The 26,369-nt window shown below is 49.5% G+C and overlaps 1 protein-coding gene across 1 annotated transcript; it reads left to right on the forward strand.

Moving 5' to 3' along the window:
• The first annotated feature begins 887 nt into the window (after positions 1–887).
• LOC136387023 (proprotein convertase subtilisin/kexin type 6-like) lies at positions 888–9,470 on the forward strand. Its single transcript, XM_066358094.1, has 6 exons — positions 888–1,019; positions 2,382–2,469; positions 2,729–2,832; positions 5,810–5,939; positions 6,803–6,915; positions 8,174–9,470. Exons 1-6 carry the CDS (start codon positions 971–973, stop codon positions 8,269–8,271), a joined length of 582 nt encoding a protein of 193 aa, XP_066214191.1. The 5' UTR covers positions 888–970; the 3' UTR covers positions 8,272–9,470.
• Positions 9,471–26,369: the final 16,899 nt, after the last annotated feature.

The following is a 26,369-nucleotide window of genomic DNA, read 5'->3' on the forward strand; positions in this document are numbered from 1 at the left end:
CCCACCAGGGTGTAGGCAGAGGTGTGGGCATGCATGGGGGGTACACTCCCACCAGGGTGTAGGCAGAGGGATGTGGGCATGCATGGGGGGCACACTCCCACCAGGGTGTAGGCAGAGGGGTGTGGGCATGCATGGGGGGCACACTCCCACCAGGGTGTAGGCAGAGGGGTGTGGGCATGCATGGGGGGTACACTCCCACCAGGGTGTAGGCAGAGGTGTGGGCATGCATGGGGGGCACACTCCCACCCAGGTGTAGGCAGAGGTGTGGGCATGCATGGAGGGTACACTCCCATCAGGGTGTAGGCAGAGGGGTGTGGGCATGCATGGGGGCACACTCCTACCCAGGTGTAGGCAGGGGTGTGGCAGGTGCAGGCATGACTTCACCCCGTCATGGAATTCAGACACAGCTGCTCCCCTGTGCTGGGCAGAGACAGTCGTGCTGCAGACCACTCACTGGCCAGGAGACCCCAGGCCAAAGGCAGGGGGGAGGGTTTGCTGGAGCTGAATCTTCTGAAATTCGCAGTCTTCACAGTAGCTCCACAGTTACATGGTGCTTCCCTAGGGCGATGTGTAAAGGGCAGGGGTCCCAGCCTCTGCCTTCCCAGGGATGGCTTTACCTTCGACCTCCGACCCCCACCCCCACCCTGGGCCTCTGTGTTCTGGGAGGGGGGCAGACAGGACAGCTACGATCCCCTGCAGCCTTCTGTTCTTCCCTGGCTGGTCTCAACTGGCTGTGGCATTTGTGCTGCTGCGGTTGGGGAAGGGGGTGAACGACGTGTTGGCAGAGTGTTGCAAAGGCCCTCTCTGCTCCTGGTCCTCCAGGAAGTGCGTGAGCACGTGCCCCTTGGGCTACTTCAGGGACACAGCAGCCAGATGCTGTGGCCGGTGCCACAGGGGATGTGAGACGTGCTCGGGCAGGGGTCCAACCCAGTGCCTGTCTTGCCGCCGCGGGTTCTACCACCATCAGGAGATGAACACCTGCGTGACCCTCTGTCCTGCCGGGTCTTATGCTCATGAAGGTAAATGCATGTTGCTGGGCATTGAAATGACGAGTCTGCCATTCCCTGGGCTGGGGTTCCCTCCCCTGGTGGGACTTTCCTGCCCTCTGCTCCCTGTGCACCCGTCCCTCTGAGAAAGAACTCTGACCAGGGGAGGGAGGGCGCAATGGTGACTCTATAGAGCCTTCAGACCGGGCGCTCCTGGCCAGTCTCACACAGACGTGGTCAGAGCAGGTGCACTGATGCTGACATGAACCTGCTGGTTTGTGGAATCTCACTTCTGAAAGTCAACTTCTGTTACTGAGGACAGGCAGAGAGACAGCTCAGGCCAGCGGCTCTCGGGTCAGCAATGACTGACATCAGACATCAGGGACTTCAGACATCAAAACAGGAAGGCCTCCGGGGTGCCCTGCTGCCTGCCCTGCACTGTCTCCCCCCTGCAGCCCTGGGTGTGTTGGCAGAGTGCTTGCACAGGCAGGTGGGGGTGGCGGATGGGTCGTCGGCTCCCACTTGTGGACTTGATGGTCGAAACTGGGTGAAGGGCCCTCTTAGGAAGACTTCCTGGGCTGCAGTGGGTGTGAGTGAAGACAGACAGTTTGCAGCCCCCCAGAAATGCGGTGCCGCCCGCTGGCTAAAGAGGCTAGTGTTTGTGGTGCACTCGGCACACAGTGACCACACCCCTCAGAGGGGCCATGAGGGGACATTGCTGAGAGGTGACAAAAGGCCCATGACTAATGATGACACAGGTGGGTCTTGAACTCAGAGCAGGGAAGCCAGGTGGGTAGCTCTGCCAGTCTCAGGAAGTGGGCAGAGGTGGGGGACTCTGGAGCCCAGGACATCACTCCGTGTTTCATCAACTCGGTTCCCTGGGAAGAGGCAGAGAGAGCGTCTGGGTCAAGTGGATGGAGGGTCATTCCTAAACAAGGTGAAAGAAGCCACCGTTCTGCTGTGGTGATTATGTGCGTCTATGTCCACGGTCACTGTGTGTTCAGTAAAGACCCCTGGAGGATGCTGGTGGGGGGGCTCAGGGGCACCCTCAGGCTCCACCCTGTCATGTGTGCAAAGGCCCTGAGTCATCTCTGCTCAGTCAGCCAGGAACTGGCTTCTGTCCTGTTGAAGTTAGCAGAACCGAGCTTGTGTTCTCTGGACAGGGCCCCCCACGTTGTCTGTGGACTTTGGTTTATTGCAGAAAAAAGAGCTAAGACCCCTGACATCTGACACAGGGCTTGTGGTCCCGACATGGCTGCCCGATTCCTGCATCATCCGTCCTGGAGCTGACGCCCTGTGATGGCTGCTCGGTCAGCCCCGCTGGGGACAGGAGCCCCGTGGGCCCAGGTCTGACGTGCCGGCATTCTCCCACTTCCCTCTCGTCTCTTCCTTCAGGTCAGAAAAAATGCCTGAAGTGCCACGCAAGCTGTAAGAGGTGCATGGGTGACACGGAGAAGTGCACTGTCTGCCAGGAGGGGTTCAGGTGAGACACGGAGTTCTGCTCCTTCCCGTTTCCCACCTGCTGGCAATGGTCCTGCTCTCGGGCCCAGAACAACCCTCCCAGCTGGACCTCCGCCAGAATCAGAACCGCTTTTCCGCTTATGTCGGCTCAGAACCTTTATGAACTCAGCTGGGCTTCAGAGACTTGCATTTTCTCTCATGAAAGACCTTGAGGGCAAATCTTCATTTAATTAGAATTCGGAAGGGATGTCAAAATCTGCCTTTTTTTCTCCCTCCAACAGCCTTGCATGGGGCAGCTGCGTCCCTGACTGTGAGCCGGGCACCTACTTCGATTCCGAGCTGGTCAAGTGTGAGGACTGCCACCACACCTGCCGCACCTGTGTGGGTGAGTTCACGGCCGGTGGCGCAGGCCTGGGTTTCGCTGTGCCGCGCCGTCCCGGGACCTGGGTGACGCAGGGGGGTGGCCGAACCCTCTTCAAACCAAGAAGGCCTTAGGATTCCTCAGTAGGCCAGGGGTTTGTAGCGGTAAAGTCACAGAGGCCCTGGCAGGGGCAGGAGGGAGGGGGGATAGGTTACTGTTTACAGGTGTGAAGTTTGAGTTTGGTAAGATGAAAATGTCTGTCTGGGGATGATGAATGGATGGATGGTGGTGATGGTTGCACAACATGTGAATGTACCTAATGCCACTGAGTTGTACAATTAAAAAGATTTTATGTTACCGACAGTATTACAATTTTACAAGCTAAAAAAGAAAAGTCAGAATGTCATACTTTAAAATAAATTTTGTATCCCAGGCTGGGTCGCTAGGTTGGTTAGAACATCGTCCCAAACCACAGAGGTTGCCGGTTTGATTTCTGGTCAGGGCAGATATAGCACCAGATCGATGTTCCTGCTCTTTCTCTCTCCCTTCCTCTCCTCCTAAAATTGATAAAAAGAATTAAAGAATTTGCTTTCATTGAATTGGGGGGGGGGAAGTGGGGAGTGGGGGAGAGAGAGAAAAGTCAACTGATTTTACTTAGTTCAGTTTTAGTTGTGCGATCACTGGTTGCTTATAGGTGTTCTGACTGGAGATTGAACCTGTGACCTTTGGCATGCCGGGTTGACCTTCTATCCAGCCAGGGCCACCTGGGTGCTCTTAGAATGATCAGCCTGGGTTTCCCAGCTGAGCAGGCTGCGGACTGCTCGTGAGCGGGCCTGTCTGCAGCTCCGTGCTTGCACAAGAAGGCACAGTCCTGGACGCGACGCTGTAGACTCAGAGACGAGGGTGGTTCAGGTGCTGAAGGGAAGGAGGCTTTAAAACAGTGCCCTCGTTCTGTGTACCTGTCTTTGCTTATTGTGAACACTTTAGTCACAGAGAAAACTACTTCCATAGGAAAGTTTATGTCTTAAAATTCCCCACCGAGATGACAGCACAGATGTCTCTCAGGCACCGTGTTTATGTAGAACAGTGAGAATGCCTTTGCTTTATTAGGCTTCGTGCTGCGAGTCATTTGCACTTGGGTGTGGGAATGCGTCCGGAGTCTGTGGTCTCAGACGTGTTCCCAGCTGTCTTCTCCCGAGTCTCCTTCCTCACCCAGCACTGTCGTCCTTGTTCTGAGAATTGCCCGTTAGGTGGAGCTCGTTGCTGCTGTCACCATCGAGAATCAGGTGTCTGCTAGGTCACAGTTGCCGTAGCCCAGGTCCTGGGAGATGGGGCATGATGGGTGCCTCTCCTGCTGTGGACATGTGACCCCACGTGGCTGTAGGCTGTGCTCTCCAGCAGTGGGCACCCCGGAACCCTTGCAGCCAGGAGGAGACGTCCCTTCTGGGCCCCCCTGGAAGCCCCATGGAGCTGGGCCCAGCACAAGGAGCACAGTGGCTGCTCCCAGCTGTTTACCCTGTGGCCTTTATTATTATTATTATTATTATTATTATTATTGTATTTTTCTGAAATGAGAAGCGGGGAGGCAGAGAGACAGACTCCCACATATGCCTGACCAGGATCTACCTGGCATGCCCCCCAGGGGGTGATGCTCTGCCCATCTGGGGCGTTGCTCTGTTGCAACTGGAGCCATTCTAGCACCTGAGGCGGAGGCCATGGAGCTGTCCTCAGCGCCCAGGCCAACTTTGCTCCAATGGAGCCTTGGCTGCGGGTGGGGAAGAGAGAGAAAGGAAAGAGAGGGGTAAGGGTGGAGAAGCAGATGGGCGCTTCTCCTATGTGCACTGACCAGGAATCGAACCTGGGACTTCCACATGCCAGGCTGATGCTCTACCACTGAGCCAACTGGCCAGGGCTGCCTGTGGCCTTTTTGTCTCTTTCTTATTCTTTGTTTCTGAGACTTGGTGGGTGCCTGGCCCAGGTTGACTGAAGAGCATTGCTGACGTCACTCAGTCAAATGTCACAGACACTTGAATCTGTAAACCTCAGGCCTGTGCTGTGCTAATGCTTTTGCCATCAGTATTTCCATTCAATGTTCTTTTCCTGTGGCTCCAGATGGCTGGTGGCTGACAGTGTCCAGTCTCTGCTGGCTCTCCCTCACTGCAGCCCTCTGTCACCGCAGGGTTTGTACCCAGCAGACCTACGGTGTCTGGATGTCTGCCCTCCTCCCTGTGCCCGCCTGCCCGGGTTCTTTCTGAGATCCTGGGACGTGTGTATCTACCCACAGCAGCCTCGGGGACAGGGACCCCATTTCCATGCTTCGTGTCCGGTGTGCGCTGTGTCAGAAGCACCTGTCCTCGGCCACCACGCCCTCCCCGGGAGCCCCACTCGTTTCTTCTCTGTCCCTGTCATCTGTACCAAACACCTGTCCACACCTTTCCCACCAGACGTCATCTTTCCATCTCTCTGTCATGTACATGGTCTGTCCAACAGAAATAGGGTGCATTATAAGTTTTCTAGAAAAGCAGGGGAAAATCATGCTAATATAATATCTTAATTAACCCTATGTATCTGAAATACTGTTGTTTGAATATATCATCAATGTAAAAAAACGACTATCTCTTCTGCTGAGGCTCTGAAGTCCAGTCTGTGTGTGTATCGTGGGCTCACAGCACATGTCCATTTGGTGTGGCCACGTGTCCGGTCATGGAGCCACATGTGGCCTGGTCTGGTGGGAAAGGAAGGCTGTGGAATCATGGCTACCAGCATGAGTCAGATTGGGGGGACGTGGGGCTCAGGCCTCCATGTCCCCAGCTGTGAGGGGTGGGCTGACCTCCCAGGAGCAAGTGAGGAGAGCCAAGTGCAGACCCACAGCGGGCACCTGAAGTCCAGCTGTGGTGGTGGCCAGGGGACAGATGAGCAGCAGTCGCTCTCAGAGACCCTCTAGCAGGCCTGGGACACAAGGTGGGCAGGCAGTCCCTGATAGCTGCTGCTTTTCCCACAGGACCCAGCAGAGAAGAGTGTATTCACTGTGCCACAGACTTCCACTTCCAGGACTGGAAGTGTGTGCAGGCCTGTGGTGAGGGCTACTACCCAGAGGAGATGCCGGGTCTGCCCCACAAAGTGTGCCGAAGGTACGTGCCCGTCGACGGTCTTCCCGGTCAGACCCAGACCTCCGGGAACGGTGGTGCCTGTGCCCGCTGAGGGGTGGTGAGAGGGCCGAGGTGGGCAGTCCCCTTGCCCAGGAGCTGGGGGACTGCTGTGCAGCATCTCGCCCCTGAGGTGGGCAAGCAGAAACCGTTCTCAGAGCAGGGGACGCCTGTAGGCAAGGTGCACCTCCTGTGTGCCAGGCACCATGTAGCTGGGACAGGGCAGGAAGCAGACCCAGGTACCTGCTTGGAGGTGCTCACACCCCAGTAGCAGAGCCCTGGGGCCCCCAGCTGTGCCACGGTCAGGATGCATCCACACAGTAGGACAGGAAGCGGGCAGTGGACCTGTGTGCTGGGGAGACCAGTCCCCGGGAGCTCAGCTCAGAAAAGGCATCACGTGGAGCCCTGGCCCAGATGTGGCCCCAGAGCAGAACATCCCCCCTCACCCCTGCTCCCACTCCAGACAAGAGGCCACAGCACCACCCAGGAAGGTCAGTCTGGTAGGTAGCAGCAGTCCCCAGGCCAGCTCCCAAATCAGCTTTGTCACATACCTGGAGGGGCGTCGTCCAGAGCCCGCAAGTGCATAGGGATGTCCAGGTGACAGAGATGGAGCCTTGGAGGCCGGGGCCTGTTAGCCTTGGGCATGCTCTGCTCTGTGGACAGACCATCCTCGCCGGCCCAGGGAAGAGAGCGGTCAGACGGGAGGAAGGGTGTGCAGACGCTTGGCCAGGGTGTGAGCCCATCGCAGGAGACACGGCCACAGCGAGGGGCAGGGGTCTGGAGGGCAGGGGCCTGGAGAGGGTGGGCCTCCTCTCTGTTTGGCAGTGGGAACATGTCTCCCCGCACAGGTGTGATGAGAACTGCCTGAGCTGTGAGGGCTCCAGCAGAAACTGTAGCCGATGTAAGCAGGGCTTCACGCGGCTGGGGACCTCGTGCATCACCAACCACACCTGTAGCAACGGTGAGCTCTCGCGAGTGACAGGTGCACCCTGCCCCACATTACCTGCGGGATTGCCCTCGGAGGAGTAAGCCCGCCGGCTTCAGGTCACAAAGGGACGGAAAAGAACACATGGAAAAGGCAGCCCTCTGAGCAGACATGCTTCCCCTCCTTTGCCCTCCTGCCCCCCCCAGGCCTCCTCTAGTCTCCCTCCCTCCCCTTCAGGCCACTCAGGTTGACCAGACACACTCCTGCCACAACCCAGCTACTGGTGATTGGTTTGTTGAATGCCTTTTAGAAATGATTTTGTCCTTGTACCGTTCCACTCAAAGCTTGTTTTACTGAGAAATTGGCATAACATAAAGAGTAACTTTTGCTTAAAGATACATAGAGTGCACCTGCAAGATAGCTTAGTAGCAACATAATATCAGAAGGCATTAATTGCTATTGCTGCTATGGATCCCACCACATTCCTCTCCTTATTCTTGGAAAATACAAAAATCTCATGAGAATGTTTTACTGAGAAAAGCCCAGCAACTGCCTTCAGTCACAAAACAAGTCTTTTAACAAAACATTCTTTACTTGCCGGCTGTGCTCCCATCCAAGGTCACAAAACGGGCCACTCCACTACACCTTACCTAAGATTCTAATGTCTAGTTAAACTTTATTTATTTACTATATTCATACACTAGTTAGGTTCTAACTTTATTCTTTCTAACATGATTAATAAGAAGAAATTCTCCTACAAACTTAACCCTTTATGAGGGATATCATGGGCAGCCTCTTGCGTTTATGAGTCCAGTTCAAGGGGCTTACAGGCTTTTCTGTGGAACTTACACCTTCTGTCTCATTTCCAAAGAAATTGCTACGAATCTACAGGGAAAGCACGGTACTATTATCCCTGTGCCATAAATAATAGCACACACCCAGGAAAGGGGGGATATAAGGCCAGATTAATTCAAAAGGTCAAAGGGGGAAGTATCGTTGTGCCTTTCCTCTGCAGTGACTTTGTCAACCCACAGCTATTAGTCTTCACTGCGGTGACTTTATCAACCAGCAGTCATTGGTCTTCTTCTGCTGTGACTTTGTCAACCAGCAGTTGTGGATCTTCTCCTGCTGTGACCTTGTTAGCCAGCATTAGTGGATCGGCTCCCGACACACTCTCCCTCCTCCTGTGACCCCTTGGCCTGGAACACCACCGGGGCCAGCACCGTGGGGTGGTCAGAACAACCAAACAGGCCCCCAAGTCTGACATGTGCCCTTTCTCTCTTGGGGGCCCCAGCCGATGAGACGTTCTGTGAGATGGTGAAGTCCAACCGGCTCTGTGAGCGAAAGCTCTTCATTCAGTTCTGCTGCCGCACGTGCCTCCTGGCTGGTTAGGGACCCTACCACCCGCAGAGGGACAGGCCGCTCCCATCCATCCCGTCCACCTGCCTGCAGACTGGGCCAGAGCCCGTTTCCAGGGAGCCCCCTGACCTGCCAGCTCTGCCCTGCCGGGAGCAAGTCCTTTAGCAGCATCTCGGGGCACCCAGACCGGGAGGGGGGGGCCTTCAGGAGGTGTTCCAGGAGCAGCGATGTCCTCAGCTACACAGCGTTCTCTGACAAACCCAGCATGTCCTGGGAGTCCACAGCATCAGCTCCAGGGCGGCCTTGGGACCAACAGTTTACTGAACCTTGAAGACCAAAGCGGAAAGTCAAGACACAGCCTCTCTCCCCAGGCTTTAGAGCAGCAACCGGAATCTCAGCCACCAGGTCCCGCCCACAGAACCTGGCTGTGCCAGGCGGGAGGAAGGGGGAGCCCCACACCTGCTCCTCCAGCTGCCACAGAGCTGTGTGGGGGACGGCTTGGCCAGACCGTAAAAGAGATAGATCTGGGGGCATCAAGTGTCTGACCACTGGGGACAGAGCTTCTTTTTCTACCTAGTCAGCGGCTTCTGAAATCGCTGTGGGGGCTCAGACAGCCAGATTCCAGACCCCGAGGGGGAGGTTCTCTCTTTCCCGGAGCCTTCTCCTTTGAGTGAGCCCAGCGTCCCTATCACCACCTCTGTCTGTGTCTCTAGGGCTCTCATGGCCCAAATGCCCACCTCCAGCTGACCCAGAGCTTCCTGAGGAGGGTCCGCAGGAGTCGTCCAGGGGCAAGCAAAGGTGCCCCAGGTCCAGCGATTCCTCTCGCCCAGAATTGTTCACCTGACACGTCCCAGGTTGCGGAACTGCTACCGAAGCCGATGTGGCCGCTGCTCCTGCAGAGACTTGCTCTCCAGGTGGCTGTCCCTGTGTCCGACTGTCCCAGGAGCCTGGCGGTGCACTTGGGTCTCTTTCTGCCAAACCTGTGTAGGCATTTTATAAGCTATGTGTTCTGATTTTTACCGATGTTAATTATTTTGACAAATATTTCATATATTTTCATTGAAATGCACAGATCTGCTTGATCGACTCCCTGTGACAGGGGAGTAACATTTGCCTTAAATTTTTTCGAGCTTGTACGTCTCCATTTGGTTCTGCTTCCCCTTTGTACACATCCGACTTGTCCCTGTGAGCTGGGGAAACCAGCAGGTGTTGACTGAACCCACAAATCCGAAGAGGAAATCCACAGAGCAAATACAGTGTTAACCTTAAATTAATAAAAGAGTTAACATCCCACCACTGAGGAGCCTGTGTTTATTTGTGAGGCACAATGATCAACGTGGGTGCTGACCGGTGTGTGCAGTGGCTTTATTTGGGGTTTCTGGATCTCTCCATTGTCATTCTGGGGGGGAGTCCTGGAGCATTAGGGACGTCACTGTAACAGAGGCATGGGAGGAAGTCTGGAGATGTGAGAGCTTGTGGGGCAGTCGCAGCACATGGGTTGCTCCTCACTGAGAGCTGCCAAGGGGGATGGAGTTGGGTTTCTGCACAGACTGAAGTCCCCCACCCACGGGTTCCATGCTGCCCGCATTCTCACCGCGGCCTCGTGACAGGGCCAGGCACTTGGGCTCGCTGGGAACCCTTGGGCTGCAGATGACAGAAATGCCCCAAATGGAACTGATACAGGAAGAAAGAAAAGTGGGTGAAGGTCATTATTTTGGAATTTCAGGGCTGACCCAGAATTTCAGGGAAGGGCACAGCTGGGCCTTGGGAACCTTGGGACCAGCACTCATGTTCCCTGGACCCTCTTTGCAGGGTAGCAGTGTCCTCCTCTCCAGTGGACGGGACAAACGACAGAAACACGCACTTCTTCCAGGTGAAATTGGGACAACCTCCAACCCCCCAAACAGCCTTTCTGTATCTGCTTCTCACCTGTGGTTGCTCCGCCCTGCACCCGTGCTCCCTTGTCCCATCAGCCATGGCCGCAGGGACAGGCGTGCAGCAGAGCCCGGCTGCAGGGAGTTCCCCCAGGGACAGCTCTCAGAAAGCACAGCTTACACGAGCGTGAATTGACCAGAGTTGTCAACTGGAGGAGTGAAGAAATGAGTGTGTTTGGGGGACTGTAGACAGGACCAGGCTGAATATTGGTAAGGATTCAACCTTGCCTGACCGGTGGTGGCACAGTGGACCTGGGACGCTGAGGACCCAAATTCGAAACCCTGAGGTCACTGGCTTGAGTGCAGGATGATCAAGATTATCCCAAGGTTGCTGGCTTGTGCAGAGGTTCACTGGCTTGGCCTGAGCCCCTGTCAAAGCACATGAGAAAGTAATCAATGAACAACTGAAGTGACGCAATTACGACTTAATGCTTCTCATCTCTCCCTTCAGTTCTCTCTCTCACTCAAAAAAAAAAAAAAAAAGATTTAGAACCAATAGGGCTAAATAATTAGAAAAAAACGTTTTATTCCCCACTGACTGACACGAGACTAGGATGGGTAAGCAAAAGAAAGGCTTAGGTGTTACGACAACAGTCGGGGGTCCCCAGACTTTTTACACAGGGGGCCAGTTCACTGTCCCTCAGACCGTTGGAGGGCTGCCACATACAGTGCTCCTCTCACTGACCACCAATGAAAGAGATGCCCTTTCCGGAAGTGCAGTGGGGGGCCAGATAAATGGCCTCAGGGGGCTGCATGCGGCCCACAGGCCGTAGTTTGGGGACGCCTGTATTACTATTTTAAAATTATGTTTCTGCTAGTACATTTTATTCCAAAATGTAAATGGTTTTTCTTTGTTGCAGATTAATAACAAAAATTTAAGTTATTCCAAAAAGGTGTAAACTACTATTTTAAGCATATACCTTTCTACACAATTCTACATACACATTTTCTTTTTTCTATTTTTGGTGAATTTAATTTACTATTTTCGGTTTTTAAGGACACAAATCTTGAGAACTTTCAGCTTCTTTCTCTAATATTTGAATTTAAGAATGCACACTTGCCCATCATTTTTGGTTAGTTGTATTTTTATTATTCAGTTGAAATTATTTTGTAATTGTGATGGTTATATATTTTGGGGGTTATTTATACTTTATATAATTTTAATTCATTGAAGTTCCTTGATACTTGCTTTATAATAACAATTTGGTTACTTTAAAAAACGTTCCAAGTGTGTGTTTTTGCTGCCACCTCGTGTGCATCTTGGGAATAACAGCTTAGTGCGCATCAGGAAATTTAGCTGTAGTGGATTATCTATGAATGTTGAATGCAATTTTATGTGGATGTGTATTTCATAACTTTTAAACATAAGGACTTTCTAGGTGCCTTTTGTTACTGATTTCCACATTAACTGAAATTAGGTAAAAAAACATACTTTAATTTAAAATTTTTAAATTGCTCAAAACTTGCTGTTTAGTATGCTATGGTCAGTTTTTAAAATATCCCAAGTGAGCTTCTCTGCTGTCATCTCTTGGTGTGCATTTTGGGAGAAACAGCTTAGTGCTGTTTAACAGGGAGAGTTGTTGAGTATAGTGGATGATCTGAGTATTGAATCCAATTTGCTGCTCATGTAGTTTTTTATACCCATACTGATTTTTGGGGGGATGTGTGTGTGGAAGGTCTGTGGGTTCTGAAAGATGTGTGCTCTGTAGCTGTGTTCTATAGGCATTTAATTTACGTTATTAAGTGTGTGTGAACTAGAAACTTCCTGGTATATTGAACTTACCACTATGAAGTTCTCCCCTTTATTTCTAGTATTGCTTTTGCATATAAGTCTATTGTATGTTATTACATAATTTTCATTTGGTTGATTTTTGCATAACATATCTTTTTCCATTCTTTCCCTGTTAATCTCTGTACTCTGCTGTTTTAGGTGGCTCCCAGTGTTTTATCTGAGTTATGAATGGTTATTAAAATGAATTGGTTTTGGTGGAGGACATGATGTCATTGTGCAGTATTTTCCCCATTCAGTGGTCCCAATGCCACTTATTCTATAATATATAATACATATTTTCCCATTGATGCAAGGAGACATCTTTACCATAGAAAAATTTCATATGAATTTGAGTCTGTTACTTTACATTTTATTCTGTTCCATCAACTCATTTATTTATAACATTTCCCCCTACTGTTTTAATTAATGTGGCTCCATAATACAATACATTTTTGCATCTTGTTGTGCTAGCTTCTATTCATTATTTTCTAGGATTTTGTTTTCAATTCTTTAACAAGTGAACTTAAAATGAGCTTATTTTAGTTTAAAAAACCTACCTGCTATTGTAATTCACATCATAATATATTTATAGACAACTTTGGAAAATGTATATCCTTATATATTTTTTGTATCCAAGAATAGGATGTGAATTTTTACTTGTTCACATATCTTTTATTGGGTAGTATGTTAAAATGTCATTCATGCAAATTGTGCACATTCGTGTTCAGTTTGGTTATCGGTCCAGTTTCTATTGGATCCTTTCTTTGATTAGATCTTCAACTTGCTGTTTGTACACAAAAAGGATATTTATTTCAGCATGTTATTCCCACCTCAGTTTAATAAATTCTATGATTTGTAATAATTTTTAAGTCAATCCTCATGTGTTATCGAGGAAAATTAGCTATTGTGCACTAATAAAATTACTTTGCTTTAGCTGTATAAAAACATAAAAATAGTAAAAACATCATGAATAAATGAGGTATTGTGAGGAGTTAGAAAAATTATTTTTGTTATACGTTTATTAAGGATTATGCACAATAGTAACAAGATTCTTAGCATTTTTAAATGAGTTCAAGTCCTGGAACCATGGTGTTCTAGAAATGAGAAGTACTTTATAATTGAAAAGTGCAATTGCAGAGAAAGTTTGCAGGCTAGTGCAAACTTCTGCCTGAAGGGCAATTTGCATGTGAAGCGCCTATACATGAAAGACTTTAGGCTGCTGTTTTAAATTTGAATCCAGACCCTGGCCAGATGGCCCAGTAGATAGAGCATCATTCTTACACACCGAGGTCACAGGTTTGATCCCCAAATCAGTGAATGCACAACTCTATGGAACAACTAAGTAGAACAATGACTTGATGCTTCTCTATCTCTCTGAAATCAATGGGGAAAAAATTGACCCTAGTTAACTGCCAGCAGCCCTTCTTTGTAGGTGTCTTTTTTCTTACTATCCACCTATGTGTCAAATGGTGTGTGAGTTGCACGGGGTCCCCTGGGAAGAGGGATAGAAAAGGCATGGAGGAGAATTCTTCAGCCCAGCTCCAGTCAGCTATTGAGCAGAGGGGGTGCCTGGGGAAGTAGGTGTCCTAGTGACCTCAGGACAAAATCTCCAGCCTGGCTCGAGTTTAGTGTGCGAGGAACAAACAGAGTGGGGGCCCCAGGAAAGTAGCCAGGACAGACCGCGAAATCTCCACCCGTGCTCCAGTGAGCATGTTAGGGGCTGCGGGGGTGCCCGGGGAAGGAGGTAGTGGAGACCTGGGAGCAAAATTCAGCGTGTGTTCTGGTCAGGGGTGAAGAATTGAGGTGTGAGTCAGACCCAGACTTGAGAGGAACAGCGGTGTGGGTGTGAGAAGGCCTCAGATGCGCCTCTGGATCCAGACAGGGGCTGGGAGACCAGTAGCGCCCAACAGAGGAGCAAAGACACACACACACACACACACACACACACACACACACACACACACACACACTGGGAGACCAGTAGCGCCCAACAGAGGAGCAAAGACACACACACACACACACACACACACACACACACACACACACACACACACACTGGGAGACCAGTAGCGCCCAACAGAGGAGCAAAGACACACACACACACACACACACACTCGCAGCGCCGCACACGGAGTCGGGGACAACAAGCAGCGACAAACACTCCCCAAGCCCAACCGAAGCGCGCGCCTGAACTGGAAAAGTCGGCAGTCTTCGCGGTCTTCGCAGTCAGAAGACCGCTGAGGTGGGGGTGGGGGTGTGTGTGGGGTCCTTTCCGCCTGCTAGACCCCGCCCCGGCCGCCTGGACTAGGAGGGCCGAGGAGCGCGCAGAGCCCAGGACAGGGAGGGGCACGGACTGCGAGGAGCGGGGCCGCCGGCGCGGAACAGCTGGGTCTCTCTCTCTCTCTCTCTCTCTTTCTCTCTCTCTCTCTCTTCCGGACGGCGAACTCTGGCGAGGGCAGGACATCTCCTTGTGGGAGGGTCAGTCCTTGGAAAGGAGCTCCATCCTCGCCTTAGACAGGAGCTTTCTCCTCGGAGAGGGGTAACTCCCTGGAGAGTGTCTCCCTCCTAGGATTTGGTGACCTTCCCAGTGAGGGGCCCTTCGTCTGTAGAGTGGCTCTCCTTCCAGGGAGGGGCTGACCGTCCCAGGAGACGTTTCTATAGAGGGACAGCCTTTCTAGTGAGGGGAGGGAGACTTTCCCCGCCCCCCAAGGTTTCTCTTGTCAACTTAAGTAACGTCAAAACCTGTAGGCCTGACCTGTGGTGGCGCAGTGGATAAAGCGTCGACCTAGAAATGCTGAGGTCGCCGGTTCAAAACCCTGGGCTTGCCTGGTCAAGGCACATATGGGAGTTGATGCTTCCAGCTCCTCCCCCCGTCTCTCTCTCCTCTCTAAAATTAATAAAAAAAAAAAAAAAAAAAGAAAAAAAAAGAAAAAAAAAAAAACCTGTAGAATTTTTATGAGTTTATTTGAGCCAAACTGTCGACGATTGCTGGTAATCAAAGTCTCAGCGGATTGATAAAATGATCTGTTAAATGGCATTTTGCCCTGTATTTTGTACATCAGAATCAAAGCAGAAGACAAGGAGGTTACATGAAATTGATTAGTGACAGATTAGGGAGACACCAAGAACGAGAACGCAAAGCAGGGAAATCTGTGGGAGTGGTTAAAAGTAAAAATGTATATAATTAAATTTCTTTTACATGGGCAGTAATAAGAGTGCTAACAATAACCGTGATAACAACAACGGGGCTGGTTGGCTTCTGCTCTGGTGATATGCTTGCTCTGAGGAGTGCAGGAAAAAGTTACCCTTACATTTCAAAGGCATGCTATTGTTAGGTAGGATAACAGGCACCAGGGCAGGAAAAGGGGAGGGGGAACAAAGGGGTTTTATCTCACCCACTGAAGGAGGGAGTCAGCAGTCATACAGTCTGCTAGAACAAAATCACCAGATGTCCAAATAGCTTTGAAACACTACTTTGGTCAGAGTATCAGCAAAAGGGAGCCTTGGAAGTTAGTTAAAAAGTATATGACTTCCAGGACCCCAGCAGGTAGTGGTGCTCAGATTAGCTGAGTTGCCCACTTGTGCCTTGTGCCAAGTGTAAGGTTGGTGGATAATGGGGATGGTCACATGGGGAACCCAGACCTGCGAACTTTGGCTAGGACCGCCCACAACCAAGCGCACCAAAAGAAGCTTCGCAGGAACCCTTTGGGAAAAAAAACGACTGTCTACCAGCCAGTGAGATTTCACCACGTCATATTAGCTTGACTTCCCTAGAGGGACCCTTTAAATATCTCCCACGCAGCTTAATCCTTGCAACTTCCCTGGCCTCCATCTCCTCCATCTTTCTTTCTTCAGGGCCAGGGAACCTCGTTGGGCGGGATGTGCTGTACTCAATAAAGCCTTTTGTTATTCCACACTTTGTGGCTCTGGCCCCTTCCTTCTTTCTTGGTGGGGAAAAATACCTTACACCAAGTACACAGCTTTGCTTAATAAACTGCTTTCTTTGCTTGAACACTGCACCCTGTCTCTTGTCTGAATTCTTTCTCACCTGAGAAGCTACCTTGGACCTGAGTTTTCTTTGGTGCCATTATCAGGTGCCTTATTGTAGATGCAAAAGACAACAGATAGGCTCAATTTAAGTAAGCCTTTGACATTTGTTAGAGAAAAATACCTCCCTAGGACATGACTACTCACCATGGACTGTTTTAGTTAGAAAGTTTTAGCCTGACCAGGCGGTGGCACAGTGGATAGAGTTTCGGACTTGAACTCAGAGGACCCAGGTTCAAGACCCCAAGGTCTCTAGCTTGAGTGCGGGCTCATCTGGTTTGAGCAAGGCTCACCAGCTTGAGCCCAAGGATGCTGGCTAGAGCAAGGGGTCACTCAGTCTACTGTAGCACCTCCCCCTCCCCCCCGTCAAGGCACCTATGAGGAAGCAATCAATGAATGACTAAGGAGCCACAACAAAAAATTGATACTTCTCATCTTTCTCCTTTCCTGTCTGTCTGACTCTCTTTGTCTCTATTGCAAAAAAAAAAGTTTTAATTTCAGACCATCCTGTGTGGTTATTTTAGGTCTCTGAGTTATTAAGGCCACCATGCAAGCCTCCCCTGAGCTTTTCAGGTTCAGCATGTGGCCCCCTTTTTGTCCACACCCTCCTCAGAGAGATGAGGCTTCCTAGTGCTCCCCTGTCTCAGTAGAGCCCAAGCTTTATGTTGATCGGGTGTCCCAGATTCAACTTCCTCATGCAGTGGGACACTCCTGCTTAACAGCAGGGCTGGCAGCCACTTTGGGGCTACTCTTGAGGGGCTATGAGGATTCTAATTATTAGTACTGAGACCAATCTGGAACCCACAACCTTGGCACACAGGGAGGACACTCCATGCACGGAGACATTGGTCAGGGCACCATAGGTTTATTTATTTTTATTTTTTTATAATTATCTTTCAGTTGAAATAATTTTAGAATTCTAATTATAATGTATGTTGCAGGTTATTTAAAATGGTATTTAATAACTGTAAGTATAAGTACTTCCTGGTTTATCTGTTAATAATGATTTCAAGGTGAACTGTTATGAGAGTAGGAAACATGGGTTATGTAATTTCAAATCTTTGAAGTTTGTTGTCATTTGCTCTATAGTGCAATTTGGAAACTTCAAGATGCTCTCAGTGTGCATCTCTGCTGTTAGGTCGTGTGTATCTTGGGAATACGTTGATGGAGGTCAGTAGGAACACGGGTGGATATTATCTGTCAGTGGTCGACCCACTTACCTGCTTAAGTATGATTTTTATCTCTGTATTAATTTTCTTTTTTTGTGTGGGAATTTATTGTTTCTGAAAGAGGTATTTGTAAGGTCGATGGATAATGGGGGATGGTCCTGTGGGGAACTCAGGCCCTCCCGAGAATTTTGTCTAGGACCACCCACAACCAAGTGCGCCAAAAGAAACTTCCCAGGAGCCCTTTGGAAAAGAGCAATACCCCCATCAGCCAATGAGATTTCACCACATCATATTCGCTTGACCACCCTAGGGACCCTTTAAATATTTCTCACGCTGGTTACACCTTGCGACTCCTCTGGTCTCTGTCCCTCGAGACCAGAGGACCTCGTCGGATGGGAAGTGCTCTGTACTCAATAAAGCCTTTTATAATTCCACACTTCATGGCTCCAGCCCTTCCTTCTTTCTCGGCGGGGAAAAATACCTTACATTTTCGTTCCGAAAAACCGGGCGGAGTTTGAAGTCCGCAAGGACAGCTCCTCTTCCCTTGCCCTCCGAGAAAGAACCAGGATCTCCGACCTTCCACCCACTTCGGCACACGGTGCGGTAAGTCCCCTGCCTCCAGCCACCCTGGAGTTCTTTCTGCCGAGACTCCCTGTCTGGAAACCGCAACTACGTCAGGAACCTCTTTCCATTTCGAGGGCGTGTGCCTGTGGAGACGTCCCGAGCACATCCACTTTACCTTATCTGTTCATGGCCAGAGCTTGAGTTTTGGGACACTGATACTCAAATCTGACCACTCTGAGGACTGAGGGTGGCCATGGGAGCACAGGAATCTCCCTCCCTAAAGAAGAAAAAACTGTTCTTCTCTGCTCTGACCAGGCCACAGAACCCACTGAATTAGCCTCCTGAAGAGACTTTCAGTTTTAACACCCTCACCAATTTAACTATCGCCAAAGAAGCTGGGAGCTGGTTGGAGATCTCTTACATTCAGGACTTCTTCCTTTTTTTTTTTTTTTTAATATTATTTATTTATTTATTTATTTCAGAGAGAGAGAGAGAGGGATAGACAGGGACAGGCAGGAACGGAGAGAGATGAGAAGCATCAATCATTAGTTTTTCATTGTGTGTTGCAACACCTTAGTTGTTCATTGATTGCTTTCTCATATGTGCCTTGACCGCGGGCCTTCAGCAGACCAAGTAACCCCTTGCTGGAGCCAGCAACCTTGGGTTCAAGCTGGTGAGCTTTTGCTCAAACCAGATGAGCCTGTGCTCAAGCTGGCGACCTCAGGGTCTCAAACTCGGTCCTCTGCATCCCAGTCCGATGCTCTATCCACTGCGCCACCACCTGGTTAGACATTCAGGACTTCTAATTATTCACGCACCCGTCCTTAATCTCTGTGCCACCTGTTCTACATGCAGGCCTTTTTCTGACCAGAGAAATCTCACCTAAAACCTCTACTCCTCTGACCTGTGGTGGCGCAGTGGATAAAGCGTCAACCTGGAAATGCTGAGGTCGCCGGGTTGAAACCCTGGGCTTGCCTGGTCAAGGCACATATGGGAGTTGATGCTTCCTGCTCCTCCCCCCTTCTCTCTCTCTCTCTTTTCCTCTCTCCTTTCTAAAATGAATAAATAAAATAAAACTAAAACCTCTACTCCTGCCCTGGCTGGTTGACTCAGTGATAGAGTGTCGGCCTGGCATGCGGAAGTCCCGGGTTCGATTCCCGGCCAGGGCACACAGGAGAAGCGCCCATCTGCTTCTCCACCCCTCCCCCTCTCCTTCCTCTCTGTCTCTCTCTTCCCCTCCCACAGCCAAGGCTCCATTGGAGCAAAGGTGGCCCGGGCGCTGGGGGTGGCTCCATGGCCTCTGCCTCAGGCGCTAGAATGGCTCTGGTTGCAGCAGAGCGACGCCCCAGATGGGCAGAGCATCGCCCCCTGGTGGGCATGCTGGGTGGATCCCGGTCGGGCGCATGCGGGAGTCTGTCTGACTGCCTCCTCGTTTCCAGCTTCAGAAAAATACAAAAAATACAAAAAATAAAAATAAAAATAAAACCTCTACTCCTGATCTTTCCTTCTCCATGGAATCCCAGCTCTCTCCCCCTCCTGCCTGACCCCTGGGGGCGCCCCTCTCTCGGGACTTTTCTCTGGTCCCTCTGTGGACCTCTTTCGCTCTGTTCTCTTCCCTCTGAGAGCCCCCTCTCCTCCCTTTGCAAAATCCTGTTTCTTTTTTCTTTTTTTTTTAAATTTTTTATTTATTCATTTTAGAGAGGAGAGGGAAAGACAGAGAGAGAGAGAGAGAGAGGAGAGACAGAGAGAGAGAAAGGGGGAGGAGCTGGAAGCATCAACTCCCATATGTGCCTTGACCAGGCAAGCCCAGGGTTTCGAACCGGCGACCTCAGCATTTCCAGGTCGATGCTTTATCCACTGCGCCACCACAGGTCAGGCAAAAATCTTGTTTCTTATTTACCACTACTAGTCTCTCTTTCTCCTCCCCTGCTGGCCAGGGGCCCCTCCCTTTTCCACTGTGTTCTTAAACCCCTCCTCCATCAGGCCATTCTCCACCTACCCTTGGCTCTTACACTGGTTTGCAGGACCCCAAGGCCAAACCCCAATCAACTTGCAGGAAGTTCTGGCCCTGTCTTGCCTTTGGCTCCAGCATTTCCTGGCAGGATCTGGGTGCCCGGTTCCCTAGGAGCCCCCCTCCTTTTATCCTAACCCCCAAACACCTATCCGAGACTGTGAACATGGCATTTAAAGTTTTTAATGGTCCCAACTAGTAGAAACAGGCCAAGGCTGTTCACCAGGCCCACATGCAGCAGAAGGTAACACTCCAAACCCAGGCTCTTGTGGTAACCCTGAGGCTGGCAAAGCAACAGCAGCAAGGCACAGAAAGTGCCTGACCCAAATCCAAGACACAAAGAGAAACCCCACCAGCAGCTTGCTTTAAGTCTGGCAAGCAGGGTCACTGGTCCCTGCAGAGCCCCTGCCTGTGGCTGCCCACTGAGTCTTACCCTGACTGCAAGCAGTCTGGTCATTGGCAGAGTGATTGCCCCTTTGGGCAACAGGCTTTTCCTCGGCACCTCTATGTGGAGGACAAGCCACCCGAATGGGGAGGCCAATCCAGCCAGGTGGGTGCATCGCTCAAACTCCTAGGACACGGCCTGGACTCGGAAAACCCAGGATATGCTGCAACTAGTGGGTAAGTCCATCTCATTTCTTGTGGACATGGGGGCTACCTTCTCTGTTTTGCCATCACACTCTGGACCTCTAGTTCCCTCACGGGTCTCGGTTATGGGAATGGATGGGACCCTTTCCTTTCCCCTTTTTACGCCACTCCTGACACGCAGTTTTGCCTCAAGCTTGCCTCCTACAGGACCACTGGCAGTCGGAACCACTGGACTCCATTCATCTCCTGCTCACCAAAAGGCTGGACCATGCAAATCCCCTATTACTCCTCTTCTTTTTAAATTCTTACAGGACCGCAGTCGAAAAGTTTCTCCAGTCAAGGCCAAACAGATGTTCCTCCTGACACCCCTCAAAGCCACCACCTTCCGATCTCTCCCTCCCCACGATGTCCCTAATCAGCAGGAAGTAGCCAGCTGTATAAATGGCGCCCCTATTCAACACAAAAGGTCAGAATGTAAGGTCGGTGAATAATGGGGGATGGTCCTGTGGGGTACTCAGGCCCTCCCGAGAATTTTGGCTAGGACTGCCCACAACCAAGTATGCCAAAAGAAACTTCCCAGGAGCCCTTTGGAAAAGAGTGACACCTCTGTCAGCCAGTGAGATTTCACCATGTCATATTAGCTCGACCACCCTAGGGACCCTTTAAATATCTCTCACGTAGGTCACACCTTGTGACTCCTCTGGTCTCTGTCCCCTGGGACCAGAGAACCTCGTCAGGCAGGTAGCGCTCTGTACTCAATAAAGCCTTTTATTATTCCACACTTTGTGGCTCCGGTCCCTTCCTTCTTTCTCGGCGGGGAAAAATACCTTACAGTATTTTCTAACCCTAAATGAGAGAGTTGGTTGAAAGCCATGGTTATGTCCTGACTGGGTAGCTCAGTTAGGTAGAATGTCATTCTGATACGCCAAGCGTGTAGGCTCGATCCTCAGGGGATGTCCAAGAATTAAACAGCGAATGCATAAGAACATAGGGACTCTTCATATTTGGAGTTTAGCCATTCTAATAGGTGTGAGTGCCATATTATTGTAGTCTGAAGTTGTCATTTCCTGATGTTATATATCAGTCAGAGCTTATTTTTGCAAGGTTAGGCAGTTGCTCTTCTCAACATAAGAAACATGAAAACGGGATTTTTTAGGAGTTTATTTGAACTTAAGTGACTTAACGTTTGTGATGAAGATCTTCAATCCTGCAGAGATTCTCAGCATAGCAATTTCTTTTTTACTTATTTATTTTATTAAAAAAATCATTTTAAAGAGTGGAGAGAGACAGAGATAGAGAGAGAAGGGGGAGGAGCAGAAAGCATCAACTCCGCCCTGGCCGGTTGGCTCAGCGGTAGAGCGTCGGCCTAGCGTGCGGAGGACCCGGGTTCGATTCCCGGCCAGGGCACACAGGAGAAGCGCCCATTTGCTTCTCCACCCCTCCGCCGCACTTTCCTCTCTGTCTCTCTCTTCCCCTCCCGCAGCCAAGGCTCCATTGGAGCAAAGATGGCCCGGGCGCTGGGGATGGCTCTGTGGCCTCTGCCCCAGGCGCTAGAGTGGCTCTGGTCGCAATATGGCGACGCCCAGGATGGGCAGAGCATCGCCCCCTGGTGGGCAGAGCGTCGCCTCTGGTGGGCGTGCCGGGTGGATCCCGGTCGGGCGCATGCGGGAGTCTGTCTGACTGTCTCTCCCCGTTTCCAGCTTCAGAAAAAAAAAATGAAAAAAAAAAAAAAAAAAAAAAAAAAAGAAAGCATCAACTCCCATATGTGCTTTTACCAGGCAAATACAGTCTTTTTAAAAAAATTATTTGTTTGTTTGTTCATTTGTTTTATTTATTTTAGAGGGTGGAGAGAGAGAGAGTGCGAGAGAGCGAGAGAGGTAATTTCTTTAATGCATGTGAAATAAAAGAAAGGAGGGAAGATTCCACGAGGGCCTGAGAGCCAGAGCCAGATGGGATGAGCAAGTAGGGAAGAGTCTGTGCTCTCACGGTTTTGCAGGAGGGGATTGTTAGGGGGCAGGTCAAAGGTATGATCCTATTGATGCACAGAGTGGCCAGACACAGCTCAGTGATGGCAAAGAGAAGCCTTTTTGTAAAGAAGTGAGCTCCCAAGGGTGTGAGTTCCCACCTCAACCTGTTCAATTTGTGAATTTCTATCGGATCAGAAGGAGGTCCCATTCCACTGAACCCTTTCTTGTCCACACTGTGTTCTTCCACCTGGAGTTTGTTTAGATACTAATTCATTTGCAGTGGGGCTATTTGTTTTAGAGTACTATGTGAATATTGATCAGAAATGCATTGTAGTTTTGTCAGTTTGTGGAAGAGAAATGTTTCATCAGGTACATAGTGAATAAAGATGTTCTCTCCATTTCTGGCTTGTGTTTGCATTATATGAATAGTTTTTTTTTTTTAAAGAGTTGATTTTTAATTTTATAAAATCCTTGGTTTTTTCTATTTCAATGGGTCCCTGAAACCTAGAAGAACGGTAAGGGGTGTGGCAGCCCCCGAGGCCCGAGGTGCGGAAAGAAGGTGGGAGGTGGGCGGTGGGGAGAAGAGAGGTGCGGTCGGCTCAGGTACCGTGCAGTCTGGACCCGCGGTGTGAAGGTGTGGGGACCTCCGTCCAGGCTCCAAGGGAGGTGGTCGCCCAGGTGGCATGAAGGTGAGATGCATTCGATGTACTAACATGGGTTCTGAAGGAAAGTGAGAAAGTGGGGGACTGTCAGGTTTTCTTTACAGCTAGTGCTCAACTTACAACCATGATTGCTTCTGACAGACCGGTCGTAACACGATTTGGTTGTAAGTTGAGTAGGCTATATGTACAGTACTGTGAAATGATGTTATAGAAATCTTTAAGTCATATTTTACCATAATTTTCTTTCATTATTGTTATATATCATAATTTCTTTCTTCATTTTATGCCATTTGTATCATCTCTACACCATTTTGTTTCTTATTTTTACATTCATCAGGTTTAAGTAAAACACTGCATTACCAGTACAACTGGTTTAATATTTGCAAAGACAATTTCCTCTTGGTAGACATCTTGGGAGGGGTTTGATGAAAAATATCCAGGACACAAAACACAAATTGCTGTACCGAGTCTGGGATAACAGTTGAAATGGTGCATGCAGAGATGGTAGTGCTGCCGGAAGCTGGTCCGCACTGTTGTATGCCCAGCTGGGGAACACTTGTGCTGCCAGACTTGGATCAGTTGTGGCTAGTGATTGTGATCGTAAAGTCGAATGTTCGTAAGTTACATAGGTCGTAAGTCGATCAATATTTGTATTGCTCATGTGTGCAGGTGTTGGTCAAATGAGTTTGTAAATATAATATATGTGTTTGCTTGCTTGTGATTTGTGTTGGGTGTGGGGATCGGACTGTGGGCAGGCAGGGTCGTTGTAGCCTAGGGTTTAGTTTTAAGACTGGGCTTTTCCCCACACCTTTGACTGATTGTATGATCTGGGTGGTGCACTCTCATGAGGAATCCAATTATGCCTCGGGTAAGTGGCTTTGTATCAGAGACTTCCTTGTTTGTATATTGGATTAAAGGTTTTTGGTTTTGTACACTATAAAGTGGGACAGACCAGGAGCTGGCTCACACAGTTCCTGCTATCACAATTGCAGAGGCTTCCCTGATCCCTTGCCCTTCATGGGAAAAGCTGGTTTTCTGCTTTTCCCTTATCTTCTTTTGTGGTTTGCCTGTCTTGGTGAGACACCAATAAATAGGATGGCCCACCATCCTCCGACTCCGCCATTTCTTTACCGTCTGCCCGAATCCAATGGGAACCTGCATGTGAATGGCCATGATGGCGGCTCCTGGCCTTACAGCAGGGAAGACTGAGTTTCCTGTGTATCGGTGCGCAGTGTTTTTATTACCTTTCAGTTCCAGTGGCATTGTAACCGCCAGTTTCATTTATTTTGTGTGTTATTGAGAAGTGCACTTGATAACTTGTAGCGATAAGGGCTCTGTAGTTACTTTTTTGTTGTGGAGTTTAGAGGAATCGCCTGGAGGGAAAGATACATTGTCTCTATTTGTTGCCACTTGAGTCTAGTCTAGTCTAATATTTTTCAAATATGCAGTCAGTGCGATACACTGGCGCCCTCCTGTGAGCATATCGGAGAATGACTCATTAGCGCAGGTGCACAGTAGAGTGGATCCTCTATGAAGGCGGAACCCAATCTGCCATTCACGTAAGGTTTTTTATTGTCCTTACTGATTTTTTTGAAGCAGGATGTCTATCGTTTTTGAAGGAGTGACGGTTCATCTCTGAATGAGAGAGGTATGTTGAATATATTTCAATGATAATTTTTCTTGCTTTTTTTTTTTTGTAACTGTGTTGTAAATGAGAGTTTACGTTACGGAGTTTTTATTAAGTATAGGAAAAGTTGGAATTACCGAGTGAATAAAGCTTATCGATAGGAAGCACTACTGTTTGCAGTGATGGCTTTTGCCCTCAATCATAACAACAGCTGTACAATATCTATTTATACAACGTTTGCCTTATATAGGAGGGCTCCACAGTAGGTTTTCTCTGTGATTGTGAGAAGGAATTAATTGTCGTATTCATATTTATAAATTTTTTTTTTAGGTTCTGCTTTCTTTTTTTTTTTTAAAGACTTTTTATTCATTTTAGAGAGGAGAGAAGGAGGAGGAGGAGGAGGAGGAGAGAGAGAGAGAGAGAGAGAGAGAGAAAAGGGGGAGGAGCTGGAAGCATCAACTCCCATATGTGCCTTGACCAGGTAATCCCAGGGTTTTGAACTGGTGACCTCAGCATTCCAGGTCAAAGCTTTATCCACTGTGCCACCACAGGTCAGGCGTATTCATCTTTATAAATTCTTGTATTTTCTTTGGAATGACCGTCACACTTTATTCTCCACACTGCGCAGAAGTTTTCCCACAGTTTCCCTTGCACTCTGCGCATCCCTTTATGGTTATTGCATTTCAGAATATCTCCTATGTTGAGGCTCCTGTTTATAGTCTCTAAAGAAGGAGTCTTCCAAGGCAGCTTTTAGTTTTATGAGTGTCAGTTAATTTATTTTGCTAAAGTATAGGTGAACAGATTCATGGCTGTTTTTATGTAAACGAACCATTGTAAACTAAAGTGGTGTGTGAGCTGCAGGGTCTGTCACCAGGGCTAAGGCCGGACCTGGAGGGAGGTGAGAGGTGGGGCCAAGGCGGAGATGCTGGGCGGGGTTGGCGGAGGGAAATTGGGCCCAAGCAGGTTCGAGATGAGGCGCAGGGGAAGAGGCAGCAAGTTGGCAGACTTGAGGTGCGGGGCTTCCGACAGGGGCCGCTGTTCGCGGGTCGGGAGGTGCAGAATTCGGATCAACGTGAGTGTATCCCCCGGGCGTGGGGAGAGGGGGGACGGGACAGAAAGGATAAGAGCGAGGGAGAGATTCGGGAGGAGGTGCAGTCAGCCGCAAGGAAAGAAGAGCGCCGGGACTGTTAGTAAGGCATACGCTTCTGCTCCCCGTGTAAGATCAGCAAAGCAACCTGCTGTTTGTATTTATGTTCCTCTTCATCCTGTTTCATTGTCTTCTCAGTACTGTTGAGCTTTTATTCAGGATCATTGTGTGTCCTGGGGGAATGTCCTCTACACTGTAGGTACTTGTGAGGAGCTGTTCCTTCTATTCACTGCCTGGAATGAATATCCAGCCGGATTCCCGTGCTCTTGATAATATTAAAAGGCGCCATGTTGGCCGAATATGGCCCCAGGGCATATTCACCTTTGATCCAGAAAGCACAGTCTTGGAAGCTTTGAGCGACCTGGCCTTGGAAGTAGTATTTTCATTATCGTTCCTTTGAAATTATTTTATAAGGCTAACATTGATTAAATTTTGTATTTTTTAATTTAATGTTTGTTGGTCAAATAAGTTTGTAAATATCATATATATGTTTGCTCGCTTATAGTGTTGTAAGGTACCAAAAGGCTGAACATTGATATTGATATTCTGGGAGGAAAGGTCAGGCTTTCCTATCAGGATTTCCTGTCCCATCCCTCCTTTAGGGAGAGGAGGGAGAAGAATGTAGAAGTTTCTGGCTTGCAAGA

This window comes from Saccopteryx leptura, unplaced genomic scaffold (assembly GCF_036850995.1).
Source record: "Saccopteryx leptura isolate mSacLep1 unplaced genomic scaffold, mSacLep1_pri_phased_curated manual_scaffold_47, whole genome shotgun sequence".
Taxonomy (NCBI): Eukaryota; Metazoa; Chordata; class Mammalia; order Chiroptera; family Emballonuridae; genus Saccopteryx; species Saccopteryx leptura.

Excerpts from the sequence above, each read along its gene's own strand:
- LOC136387023 (XM_066358094.1), top strand. The coding sequence starts at position 971 with ATGAACACCTGCGTGACCCTCTGTCCTGCCGGGTCTTATGCTCATGAA. Across the intron at positions 2,833-5,809 it reads CACCTGCCGCACCTGTGTGG|GACCCAGCAGAGAAGAGTGT; the intron begins GTGAGTTCACGG and ends CTTTTCCCACAG. Across the intron at positions 6,916-8,173 it reads CAACCACACCTGTAGCAACG|CCGATGAGACGTTCTGTGAG; the intron begins GTGAGCTCTCGC and ends TGGGGGCCCCAG.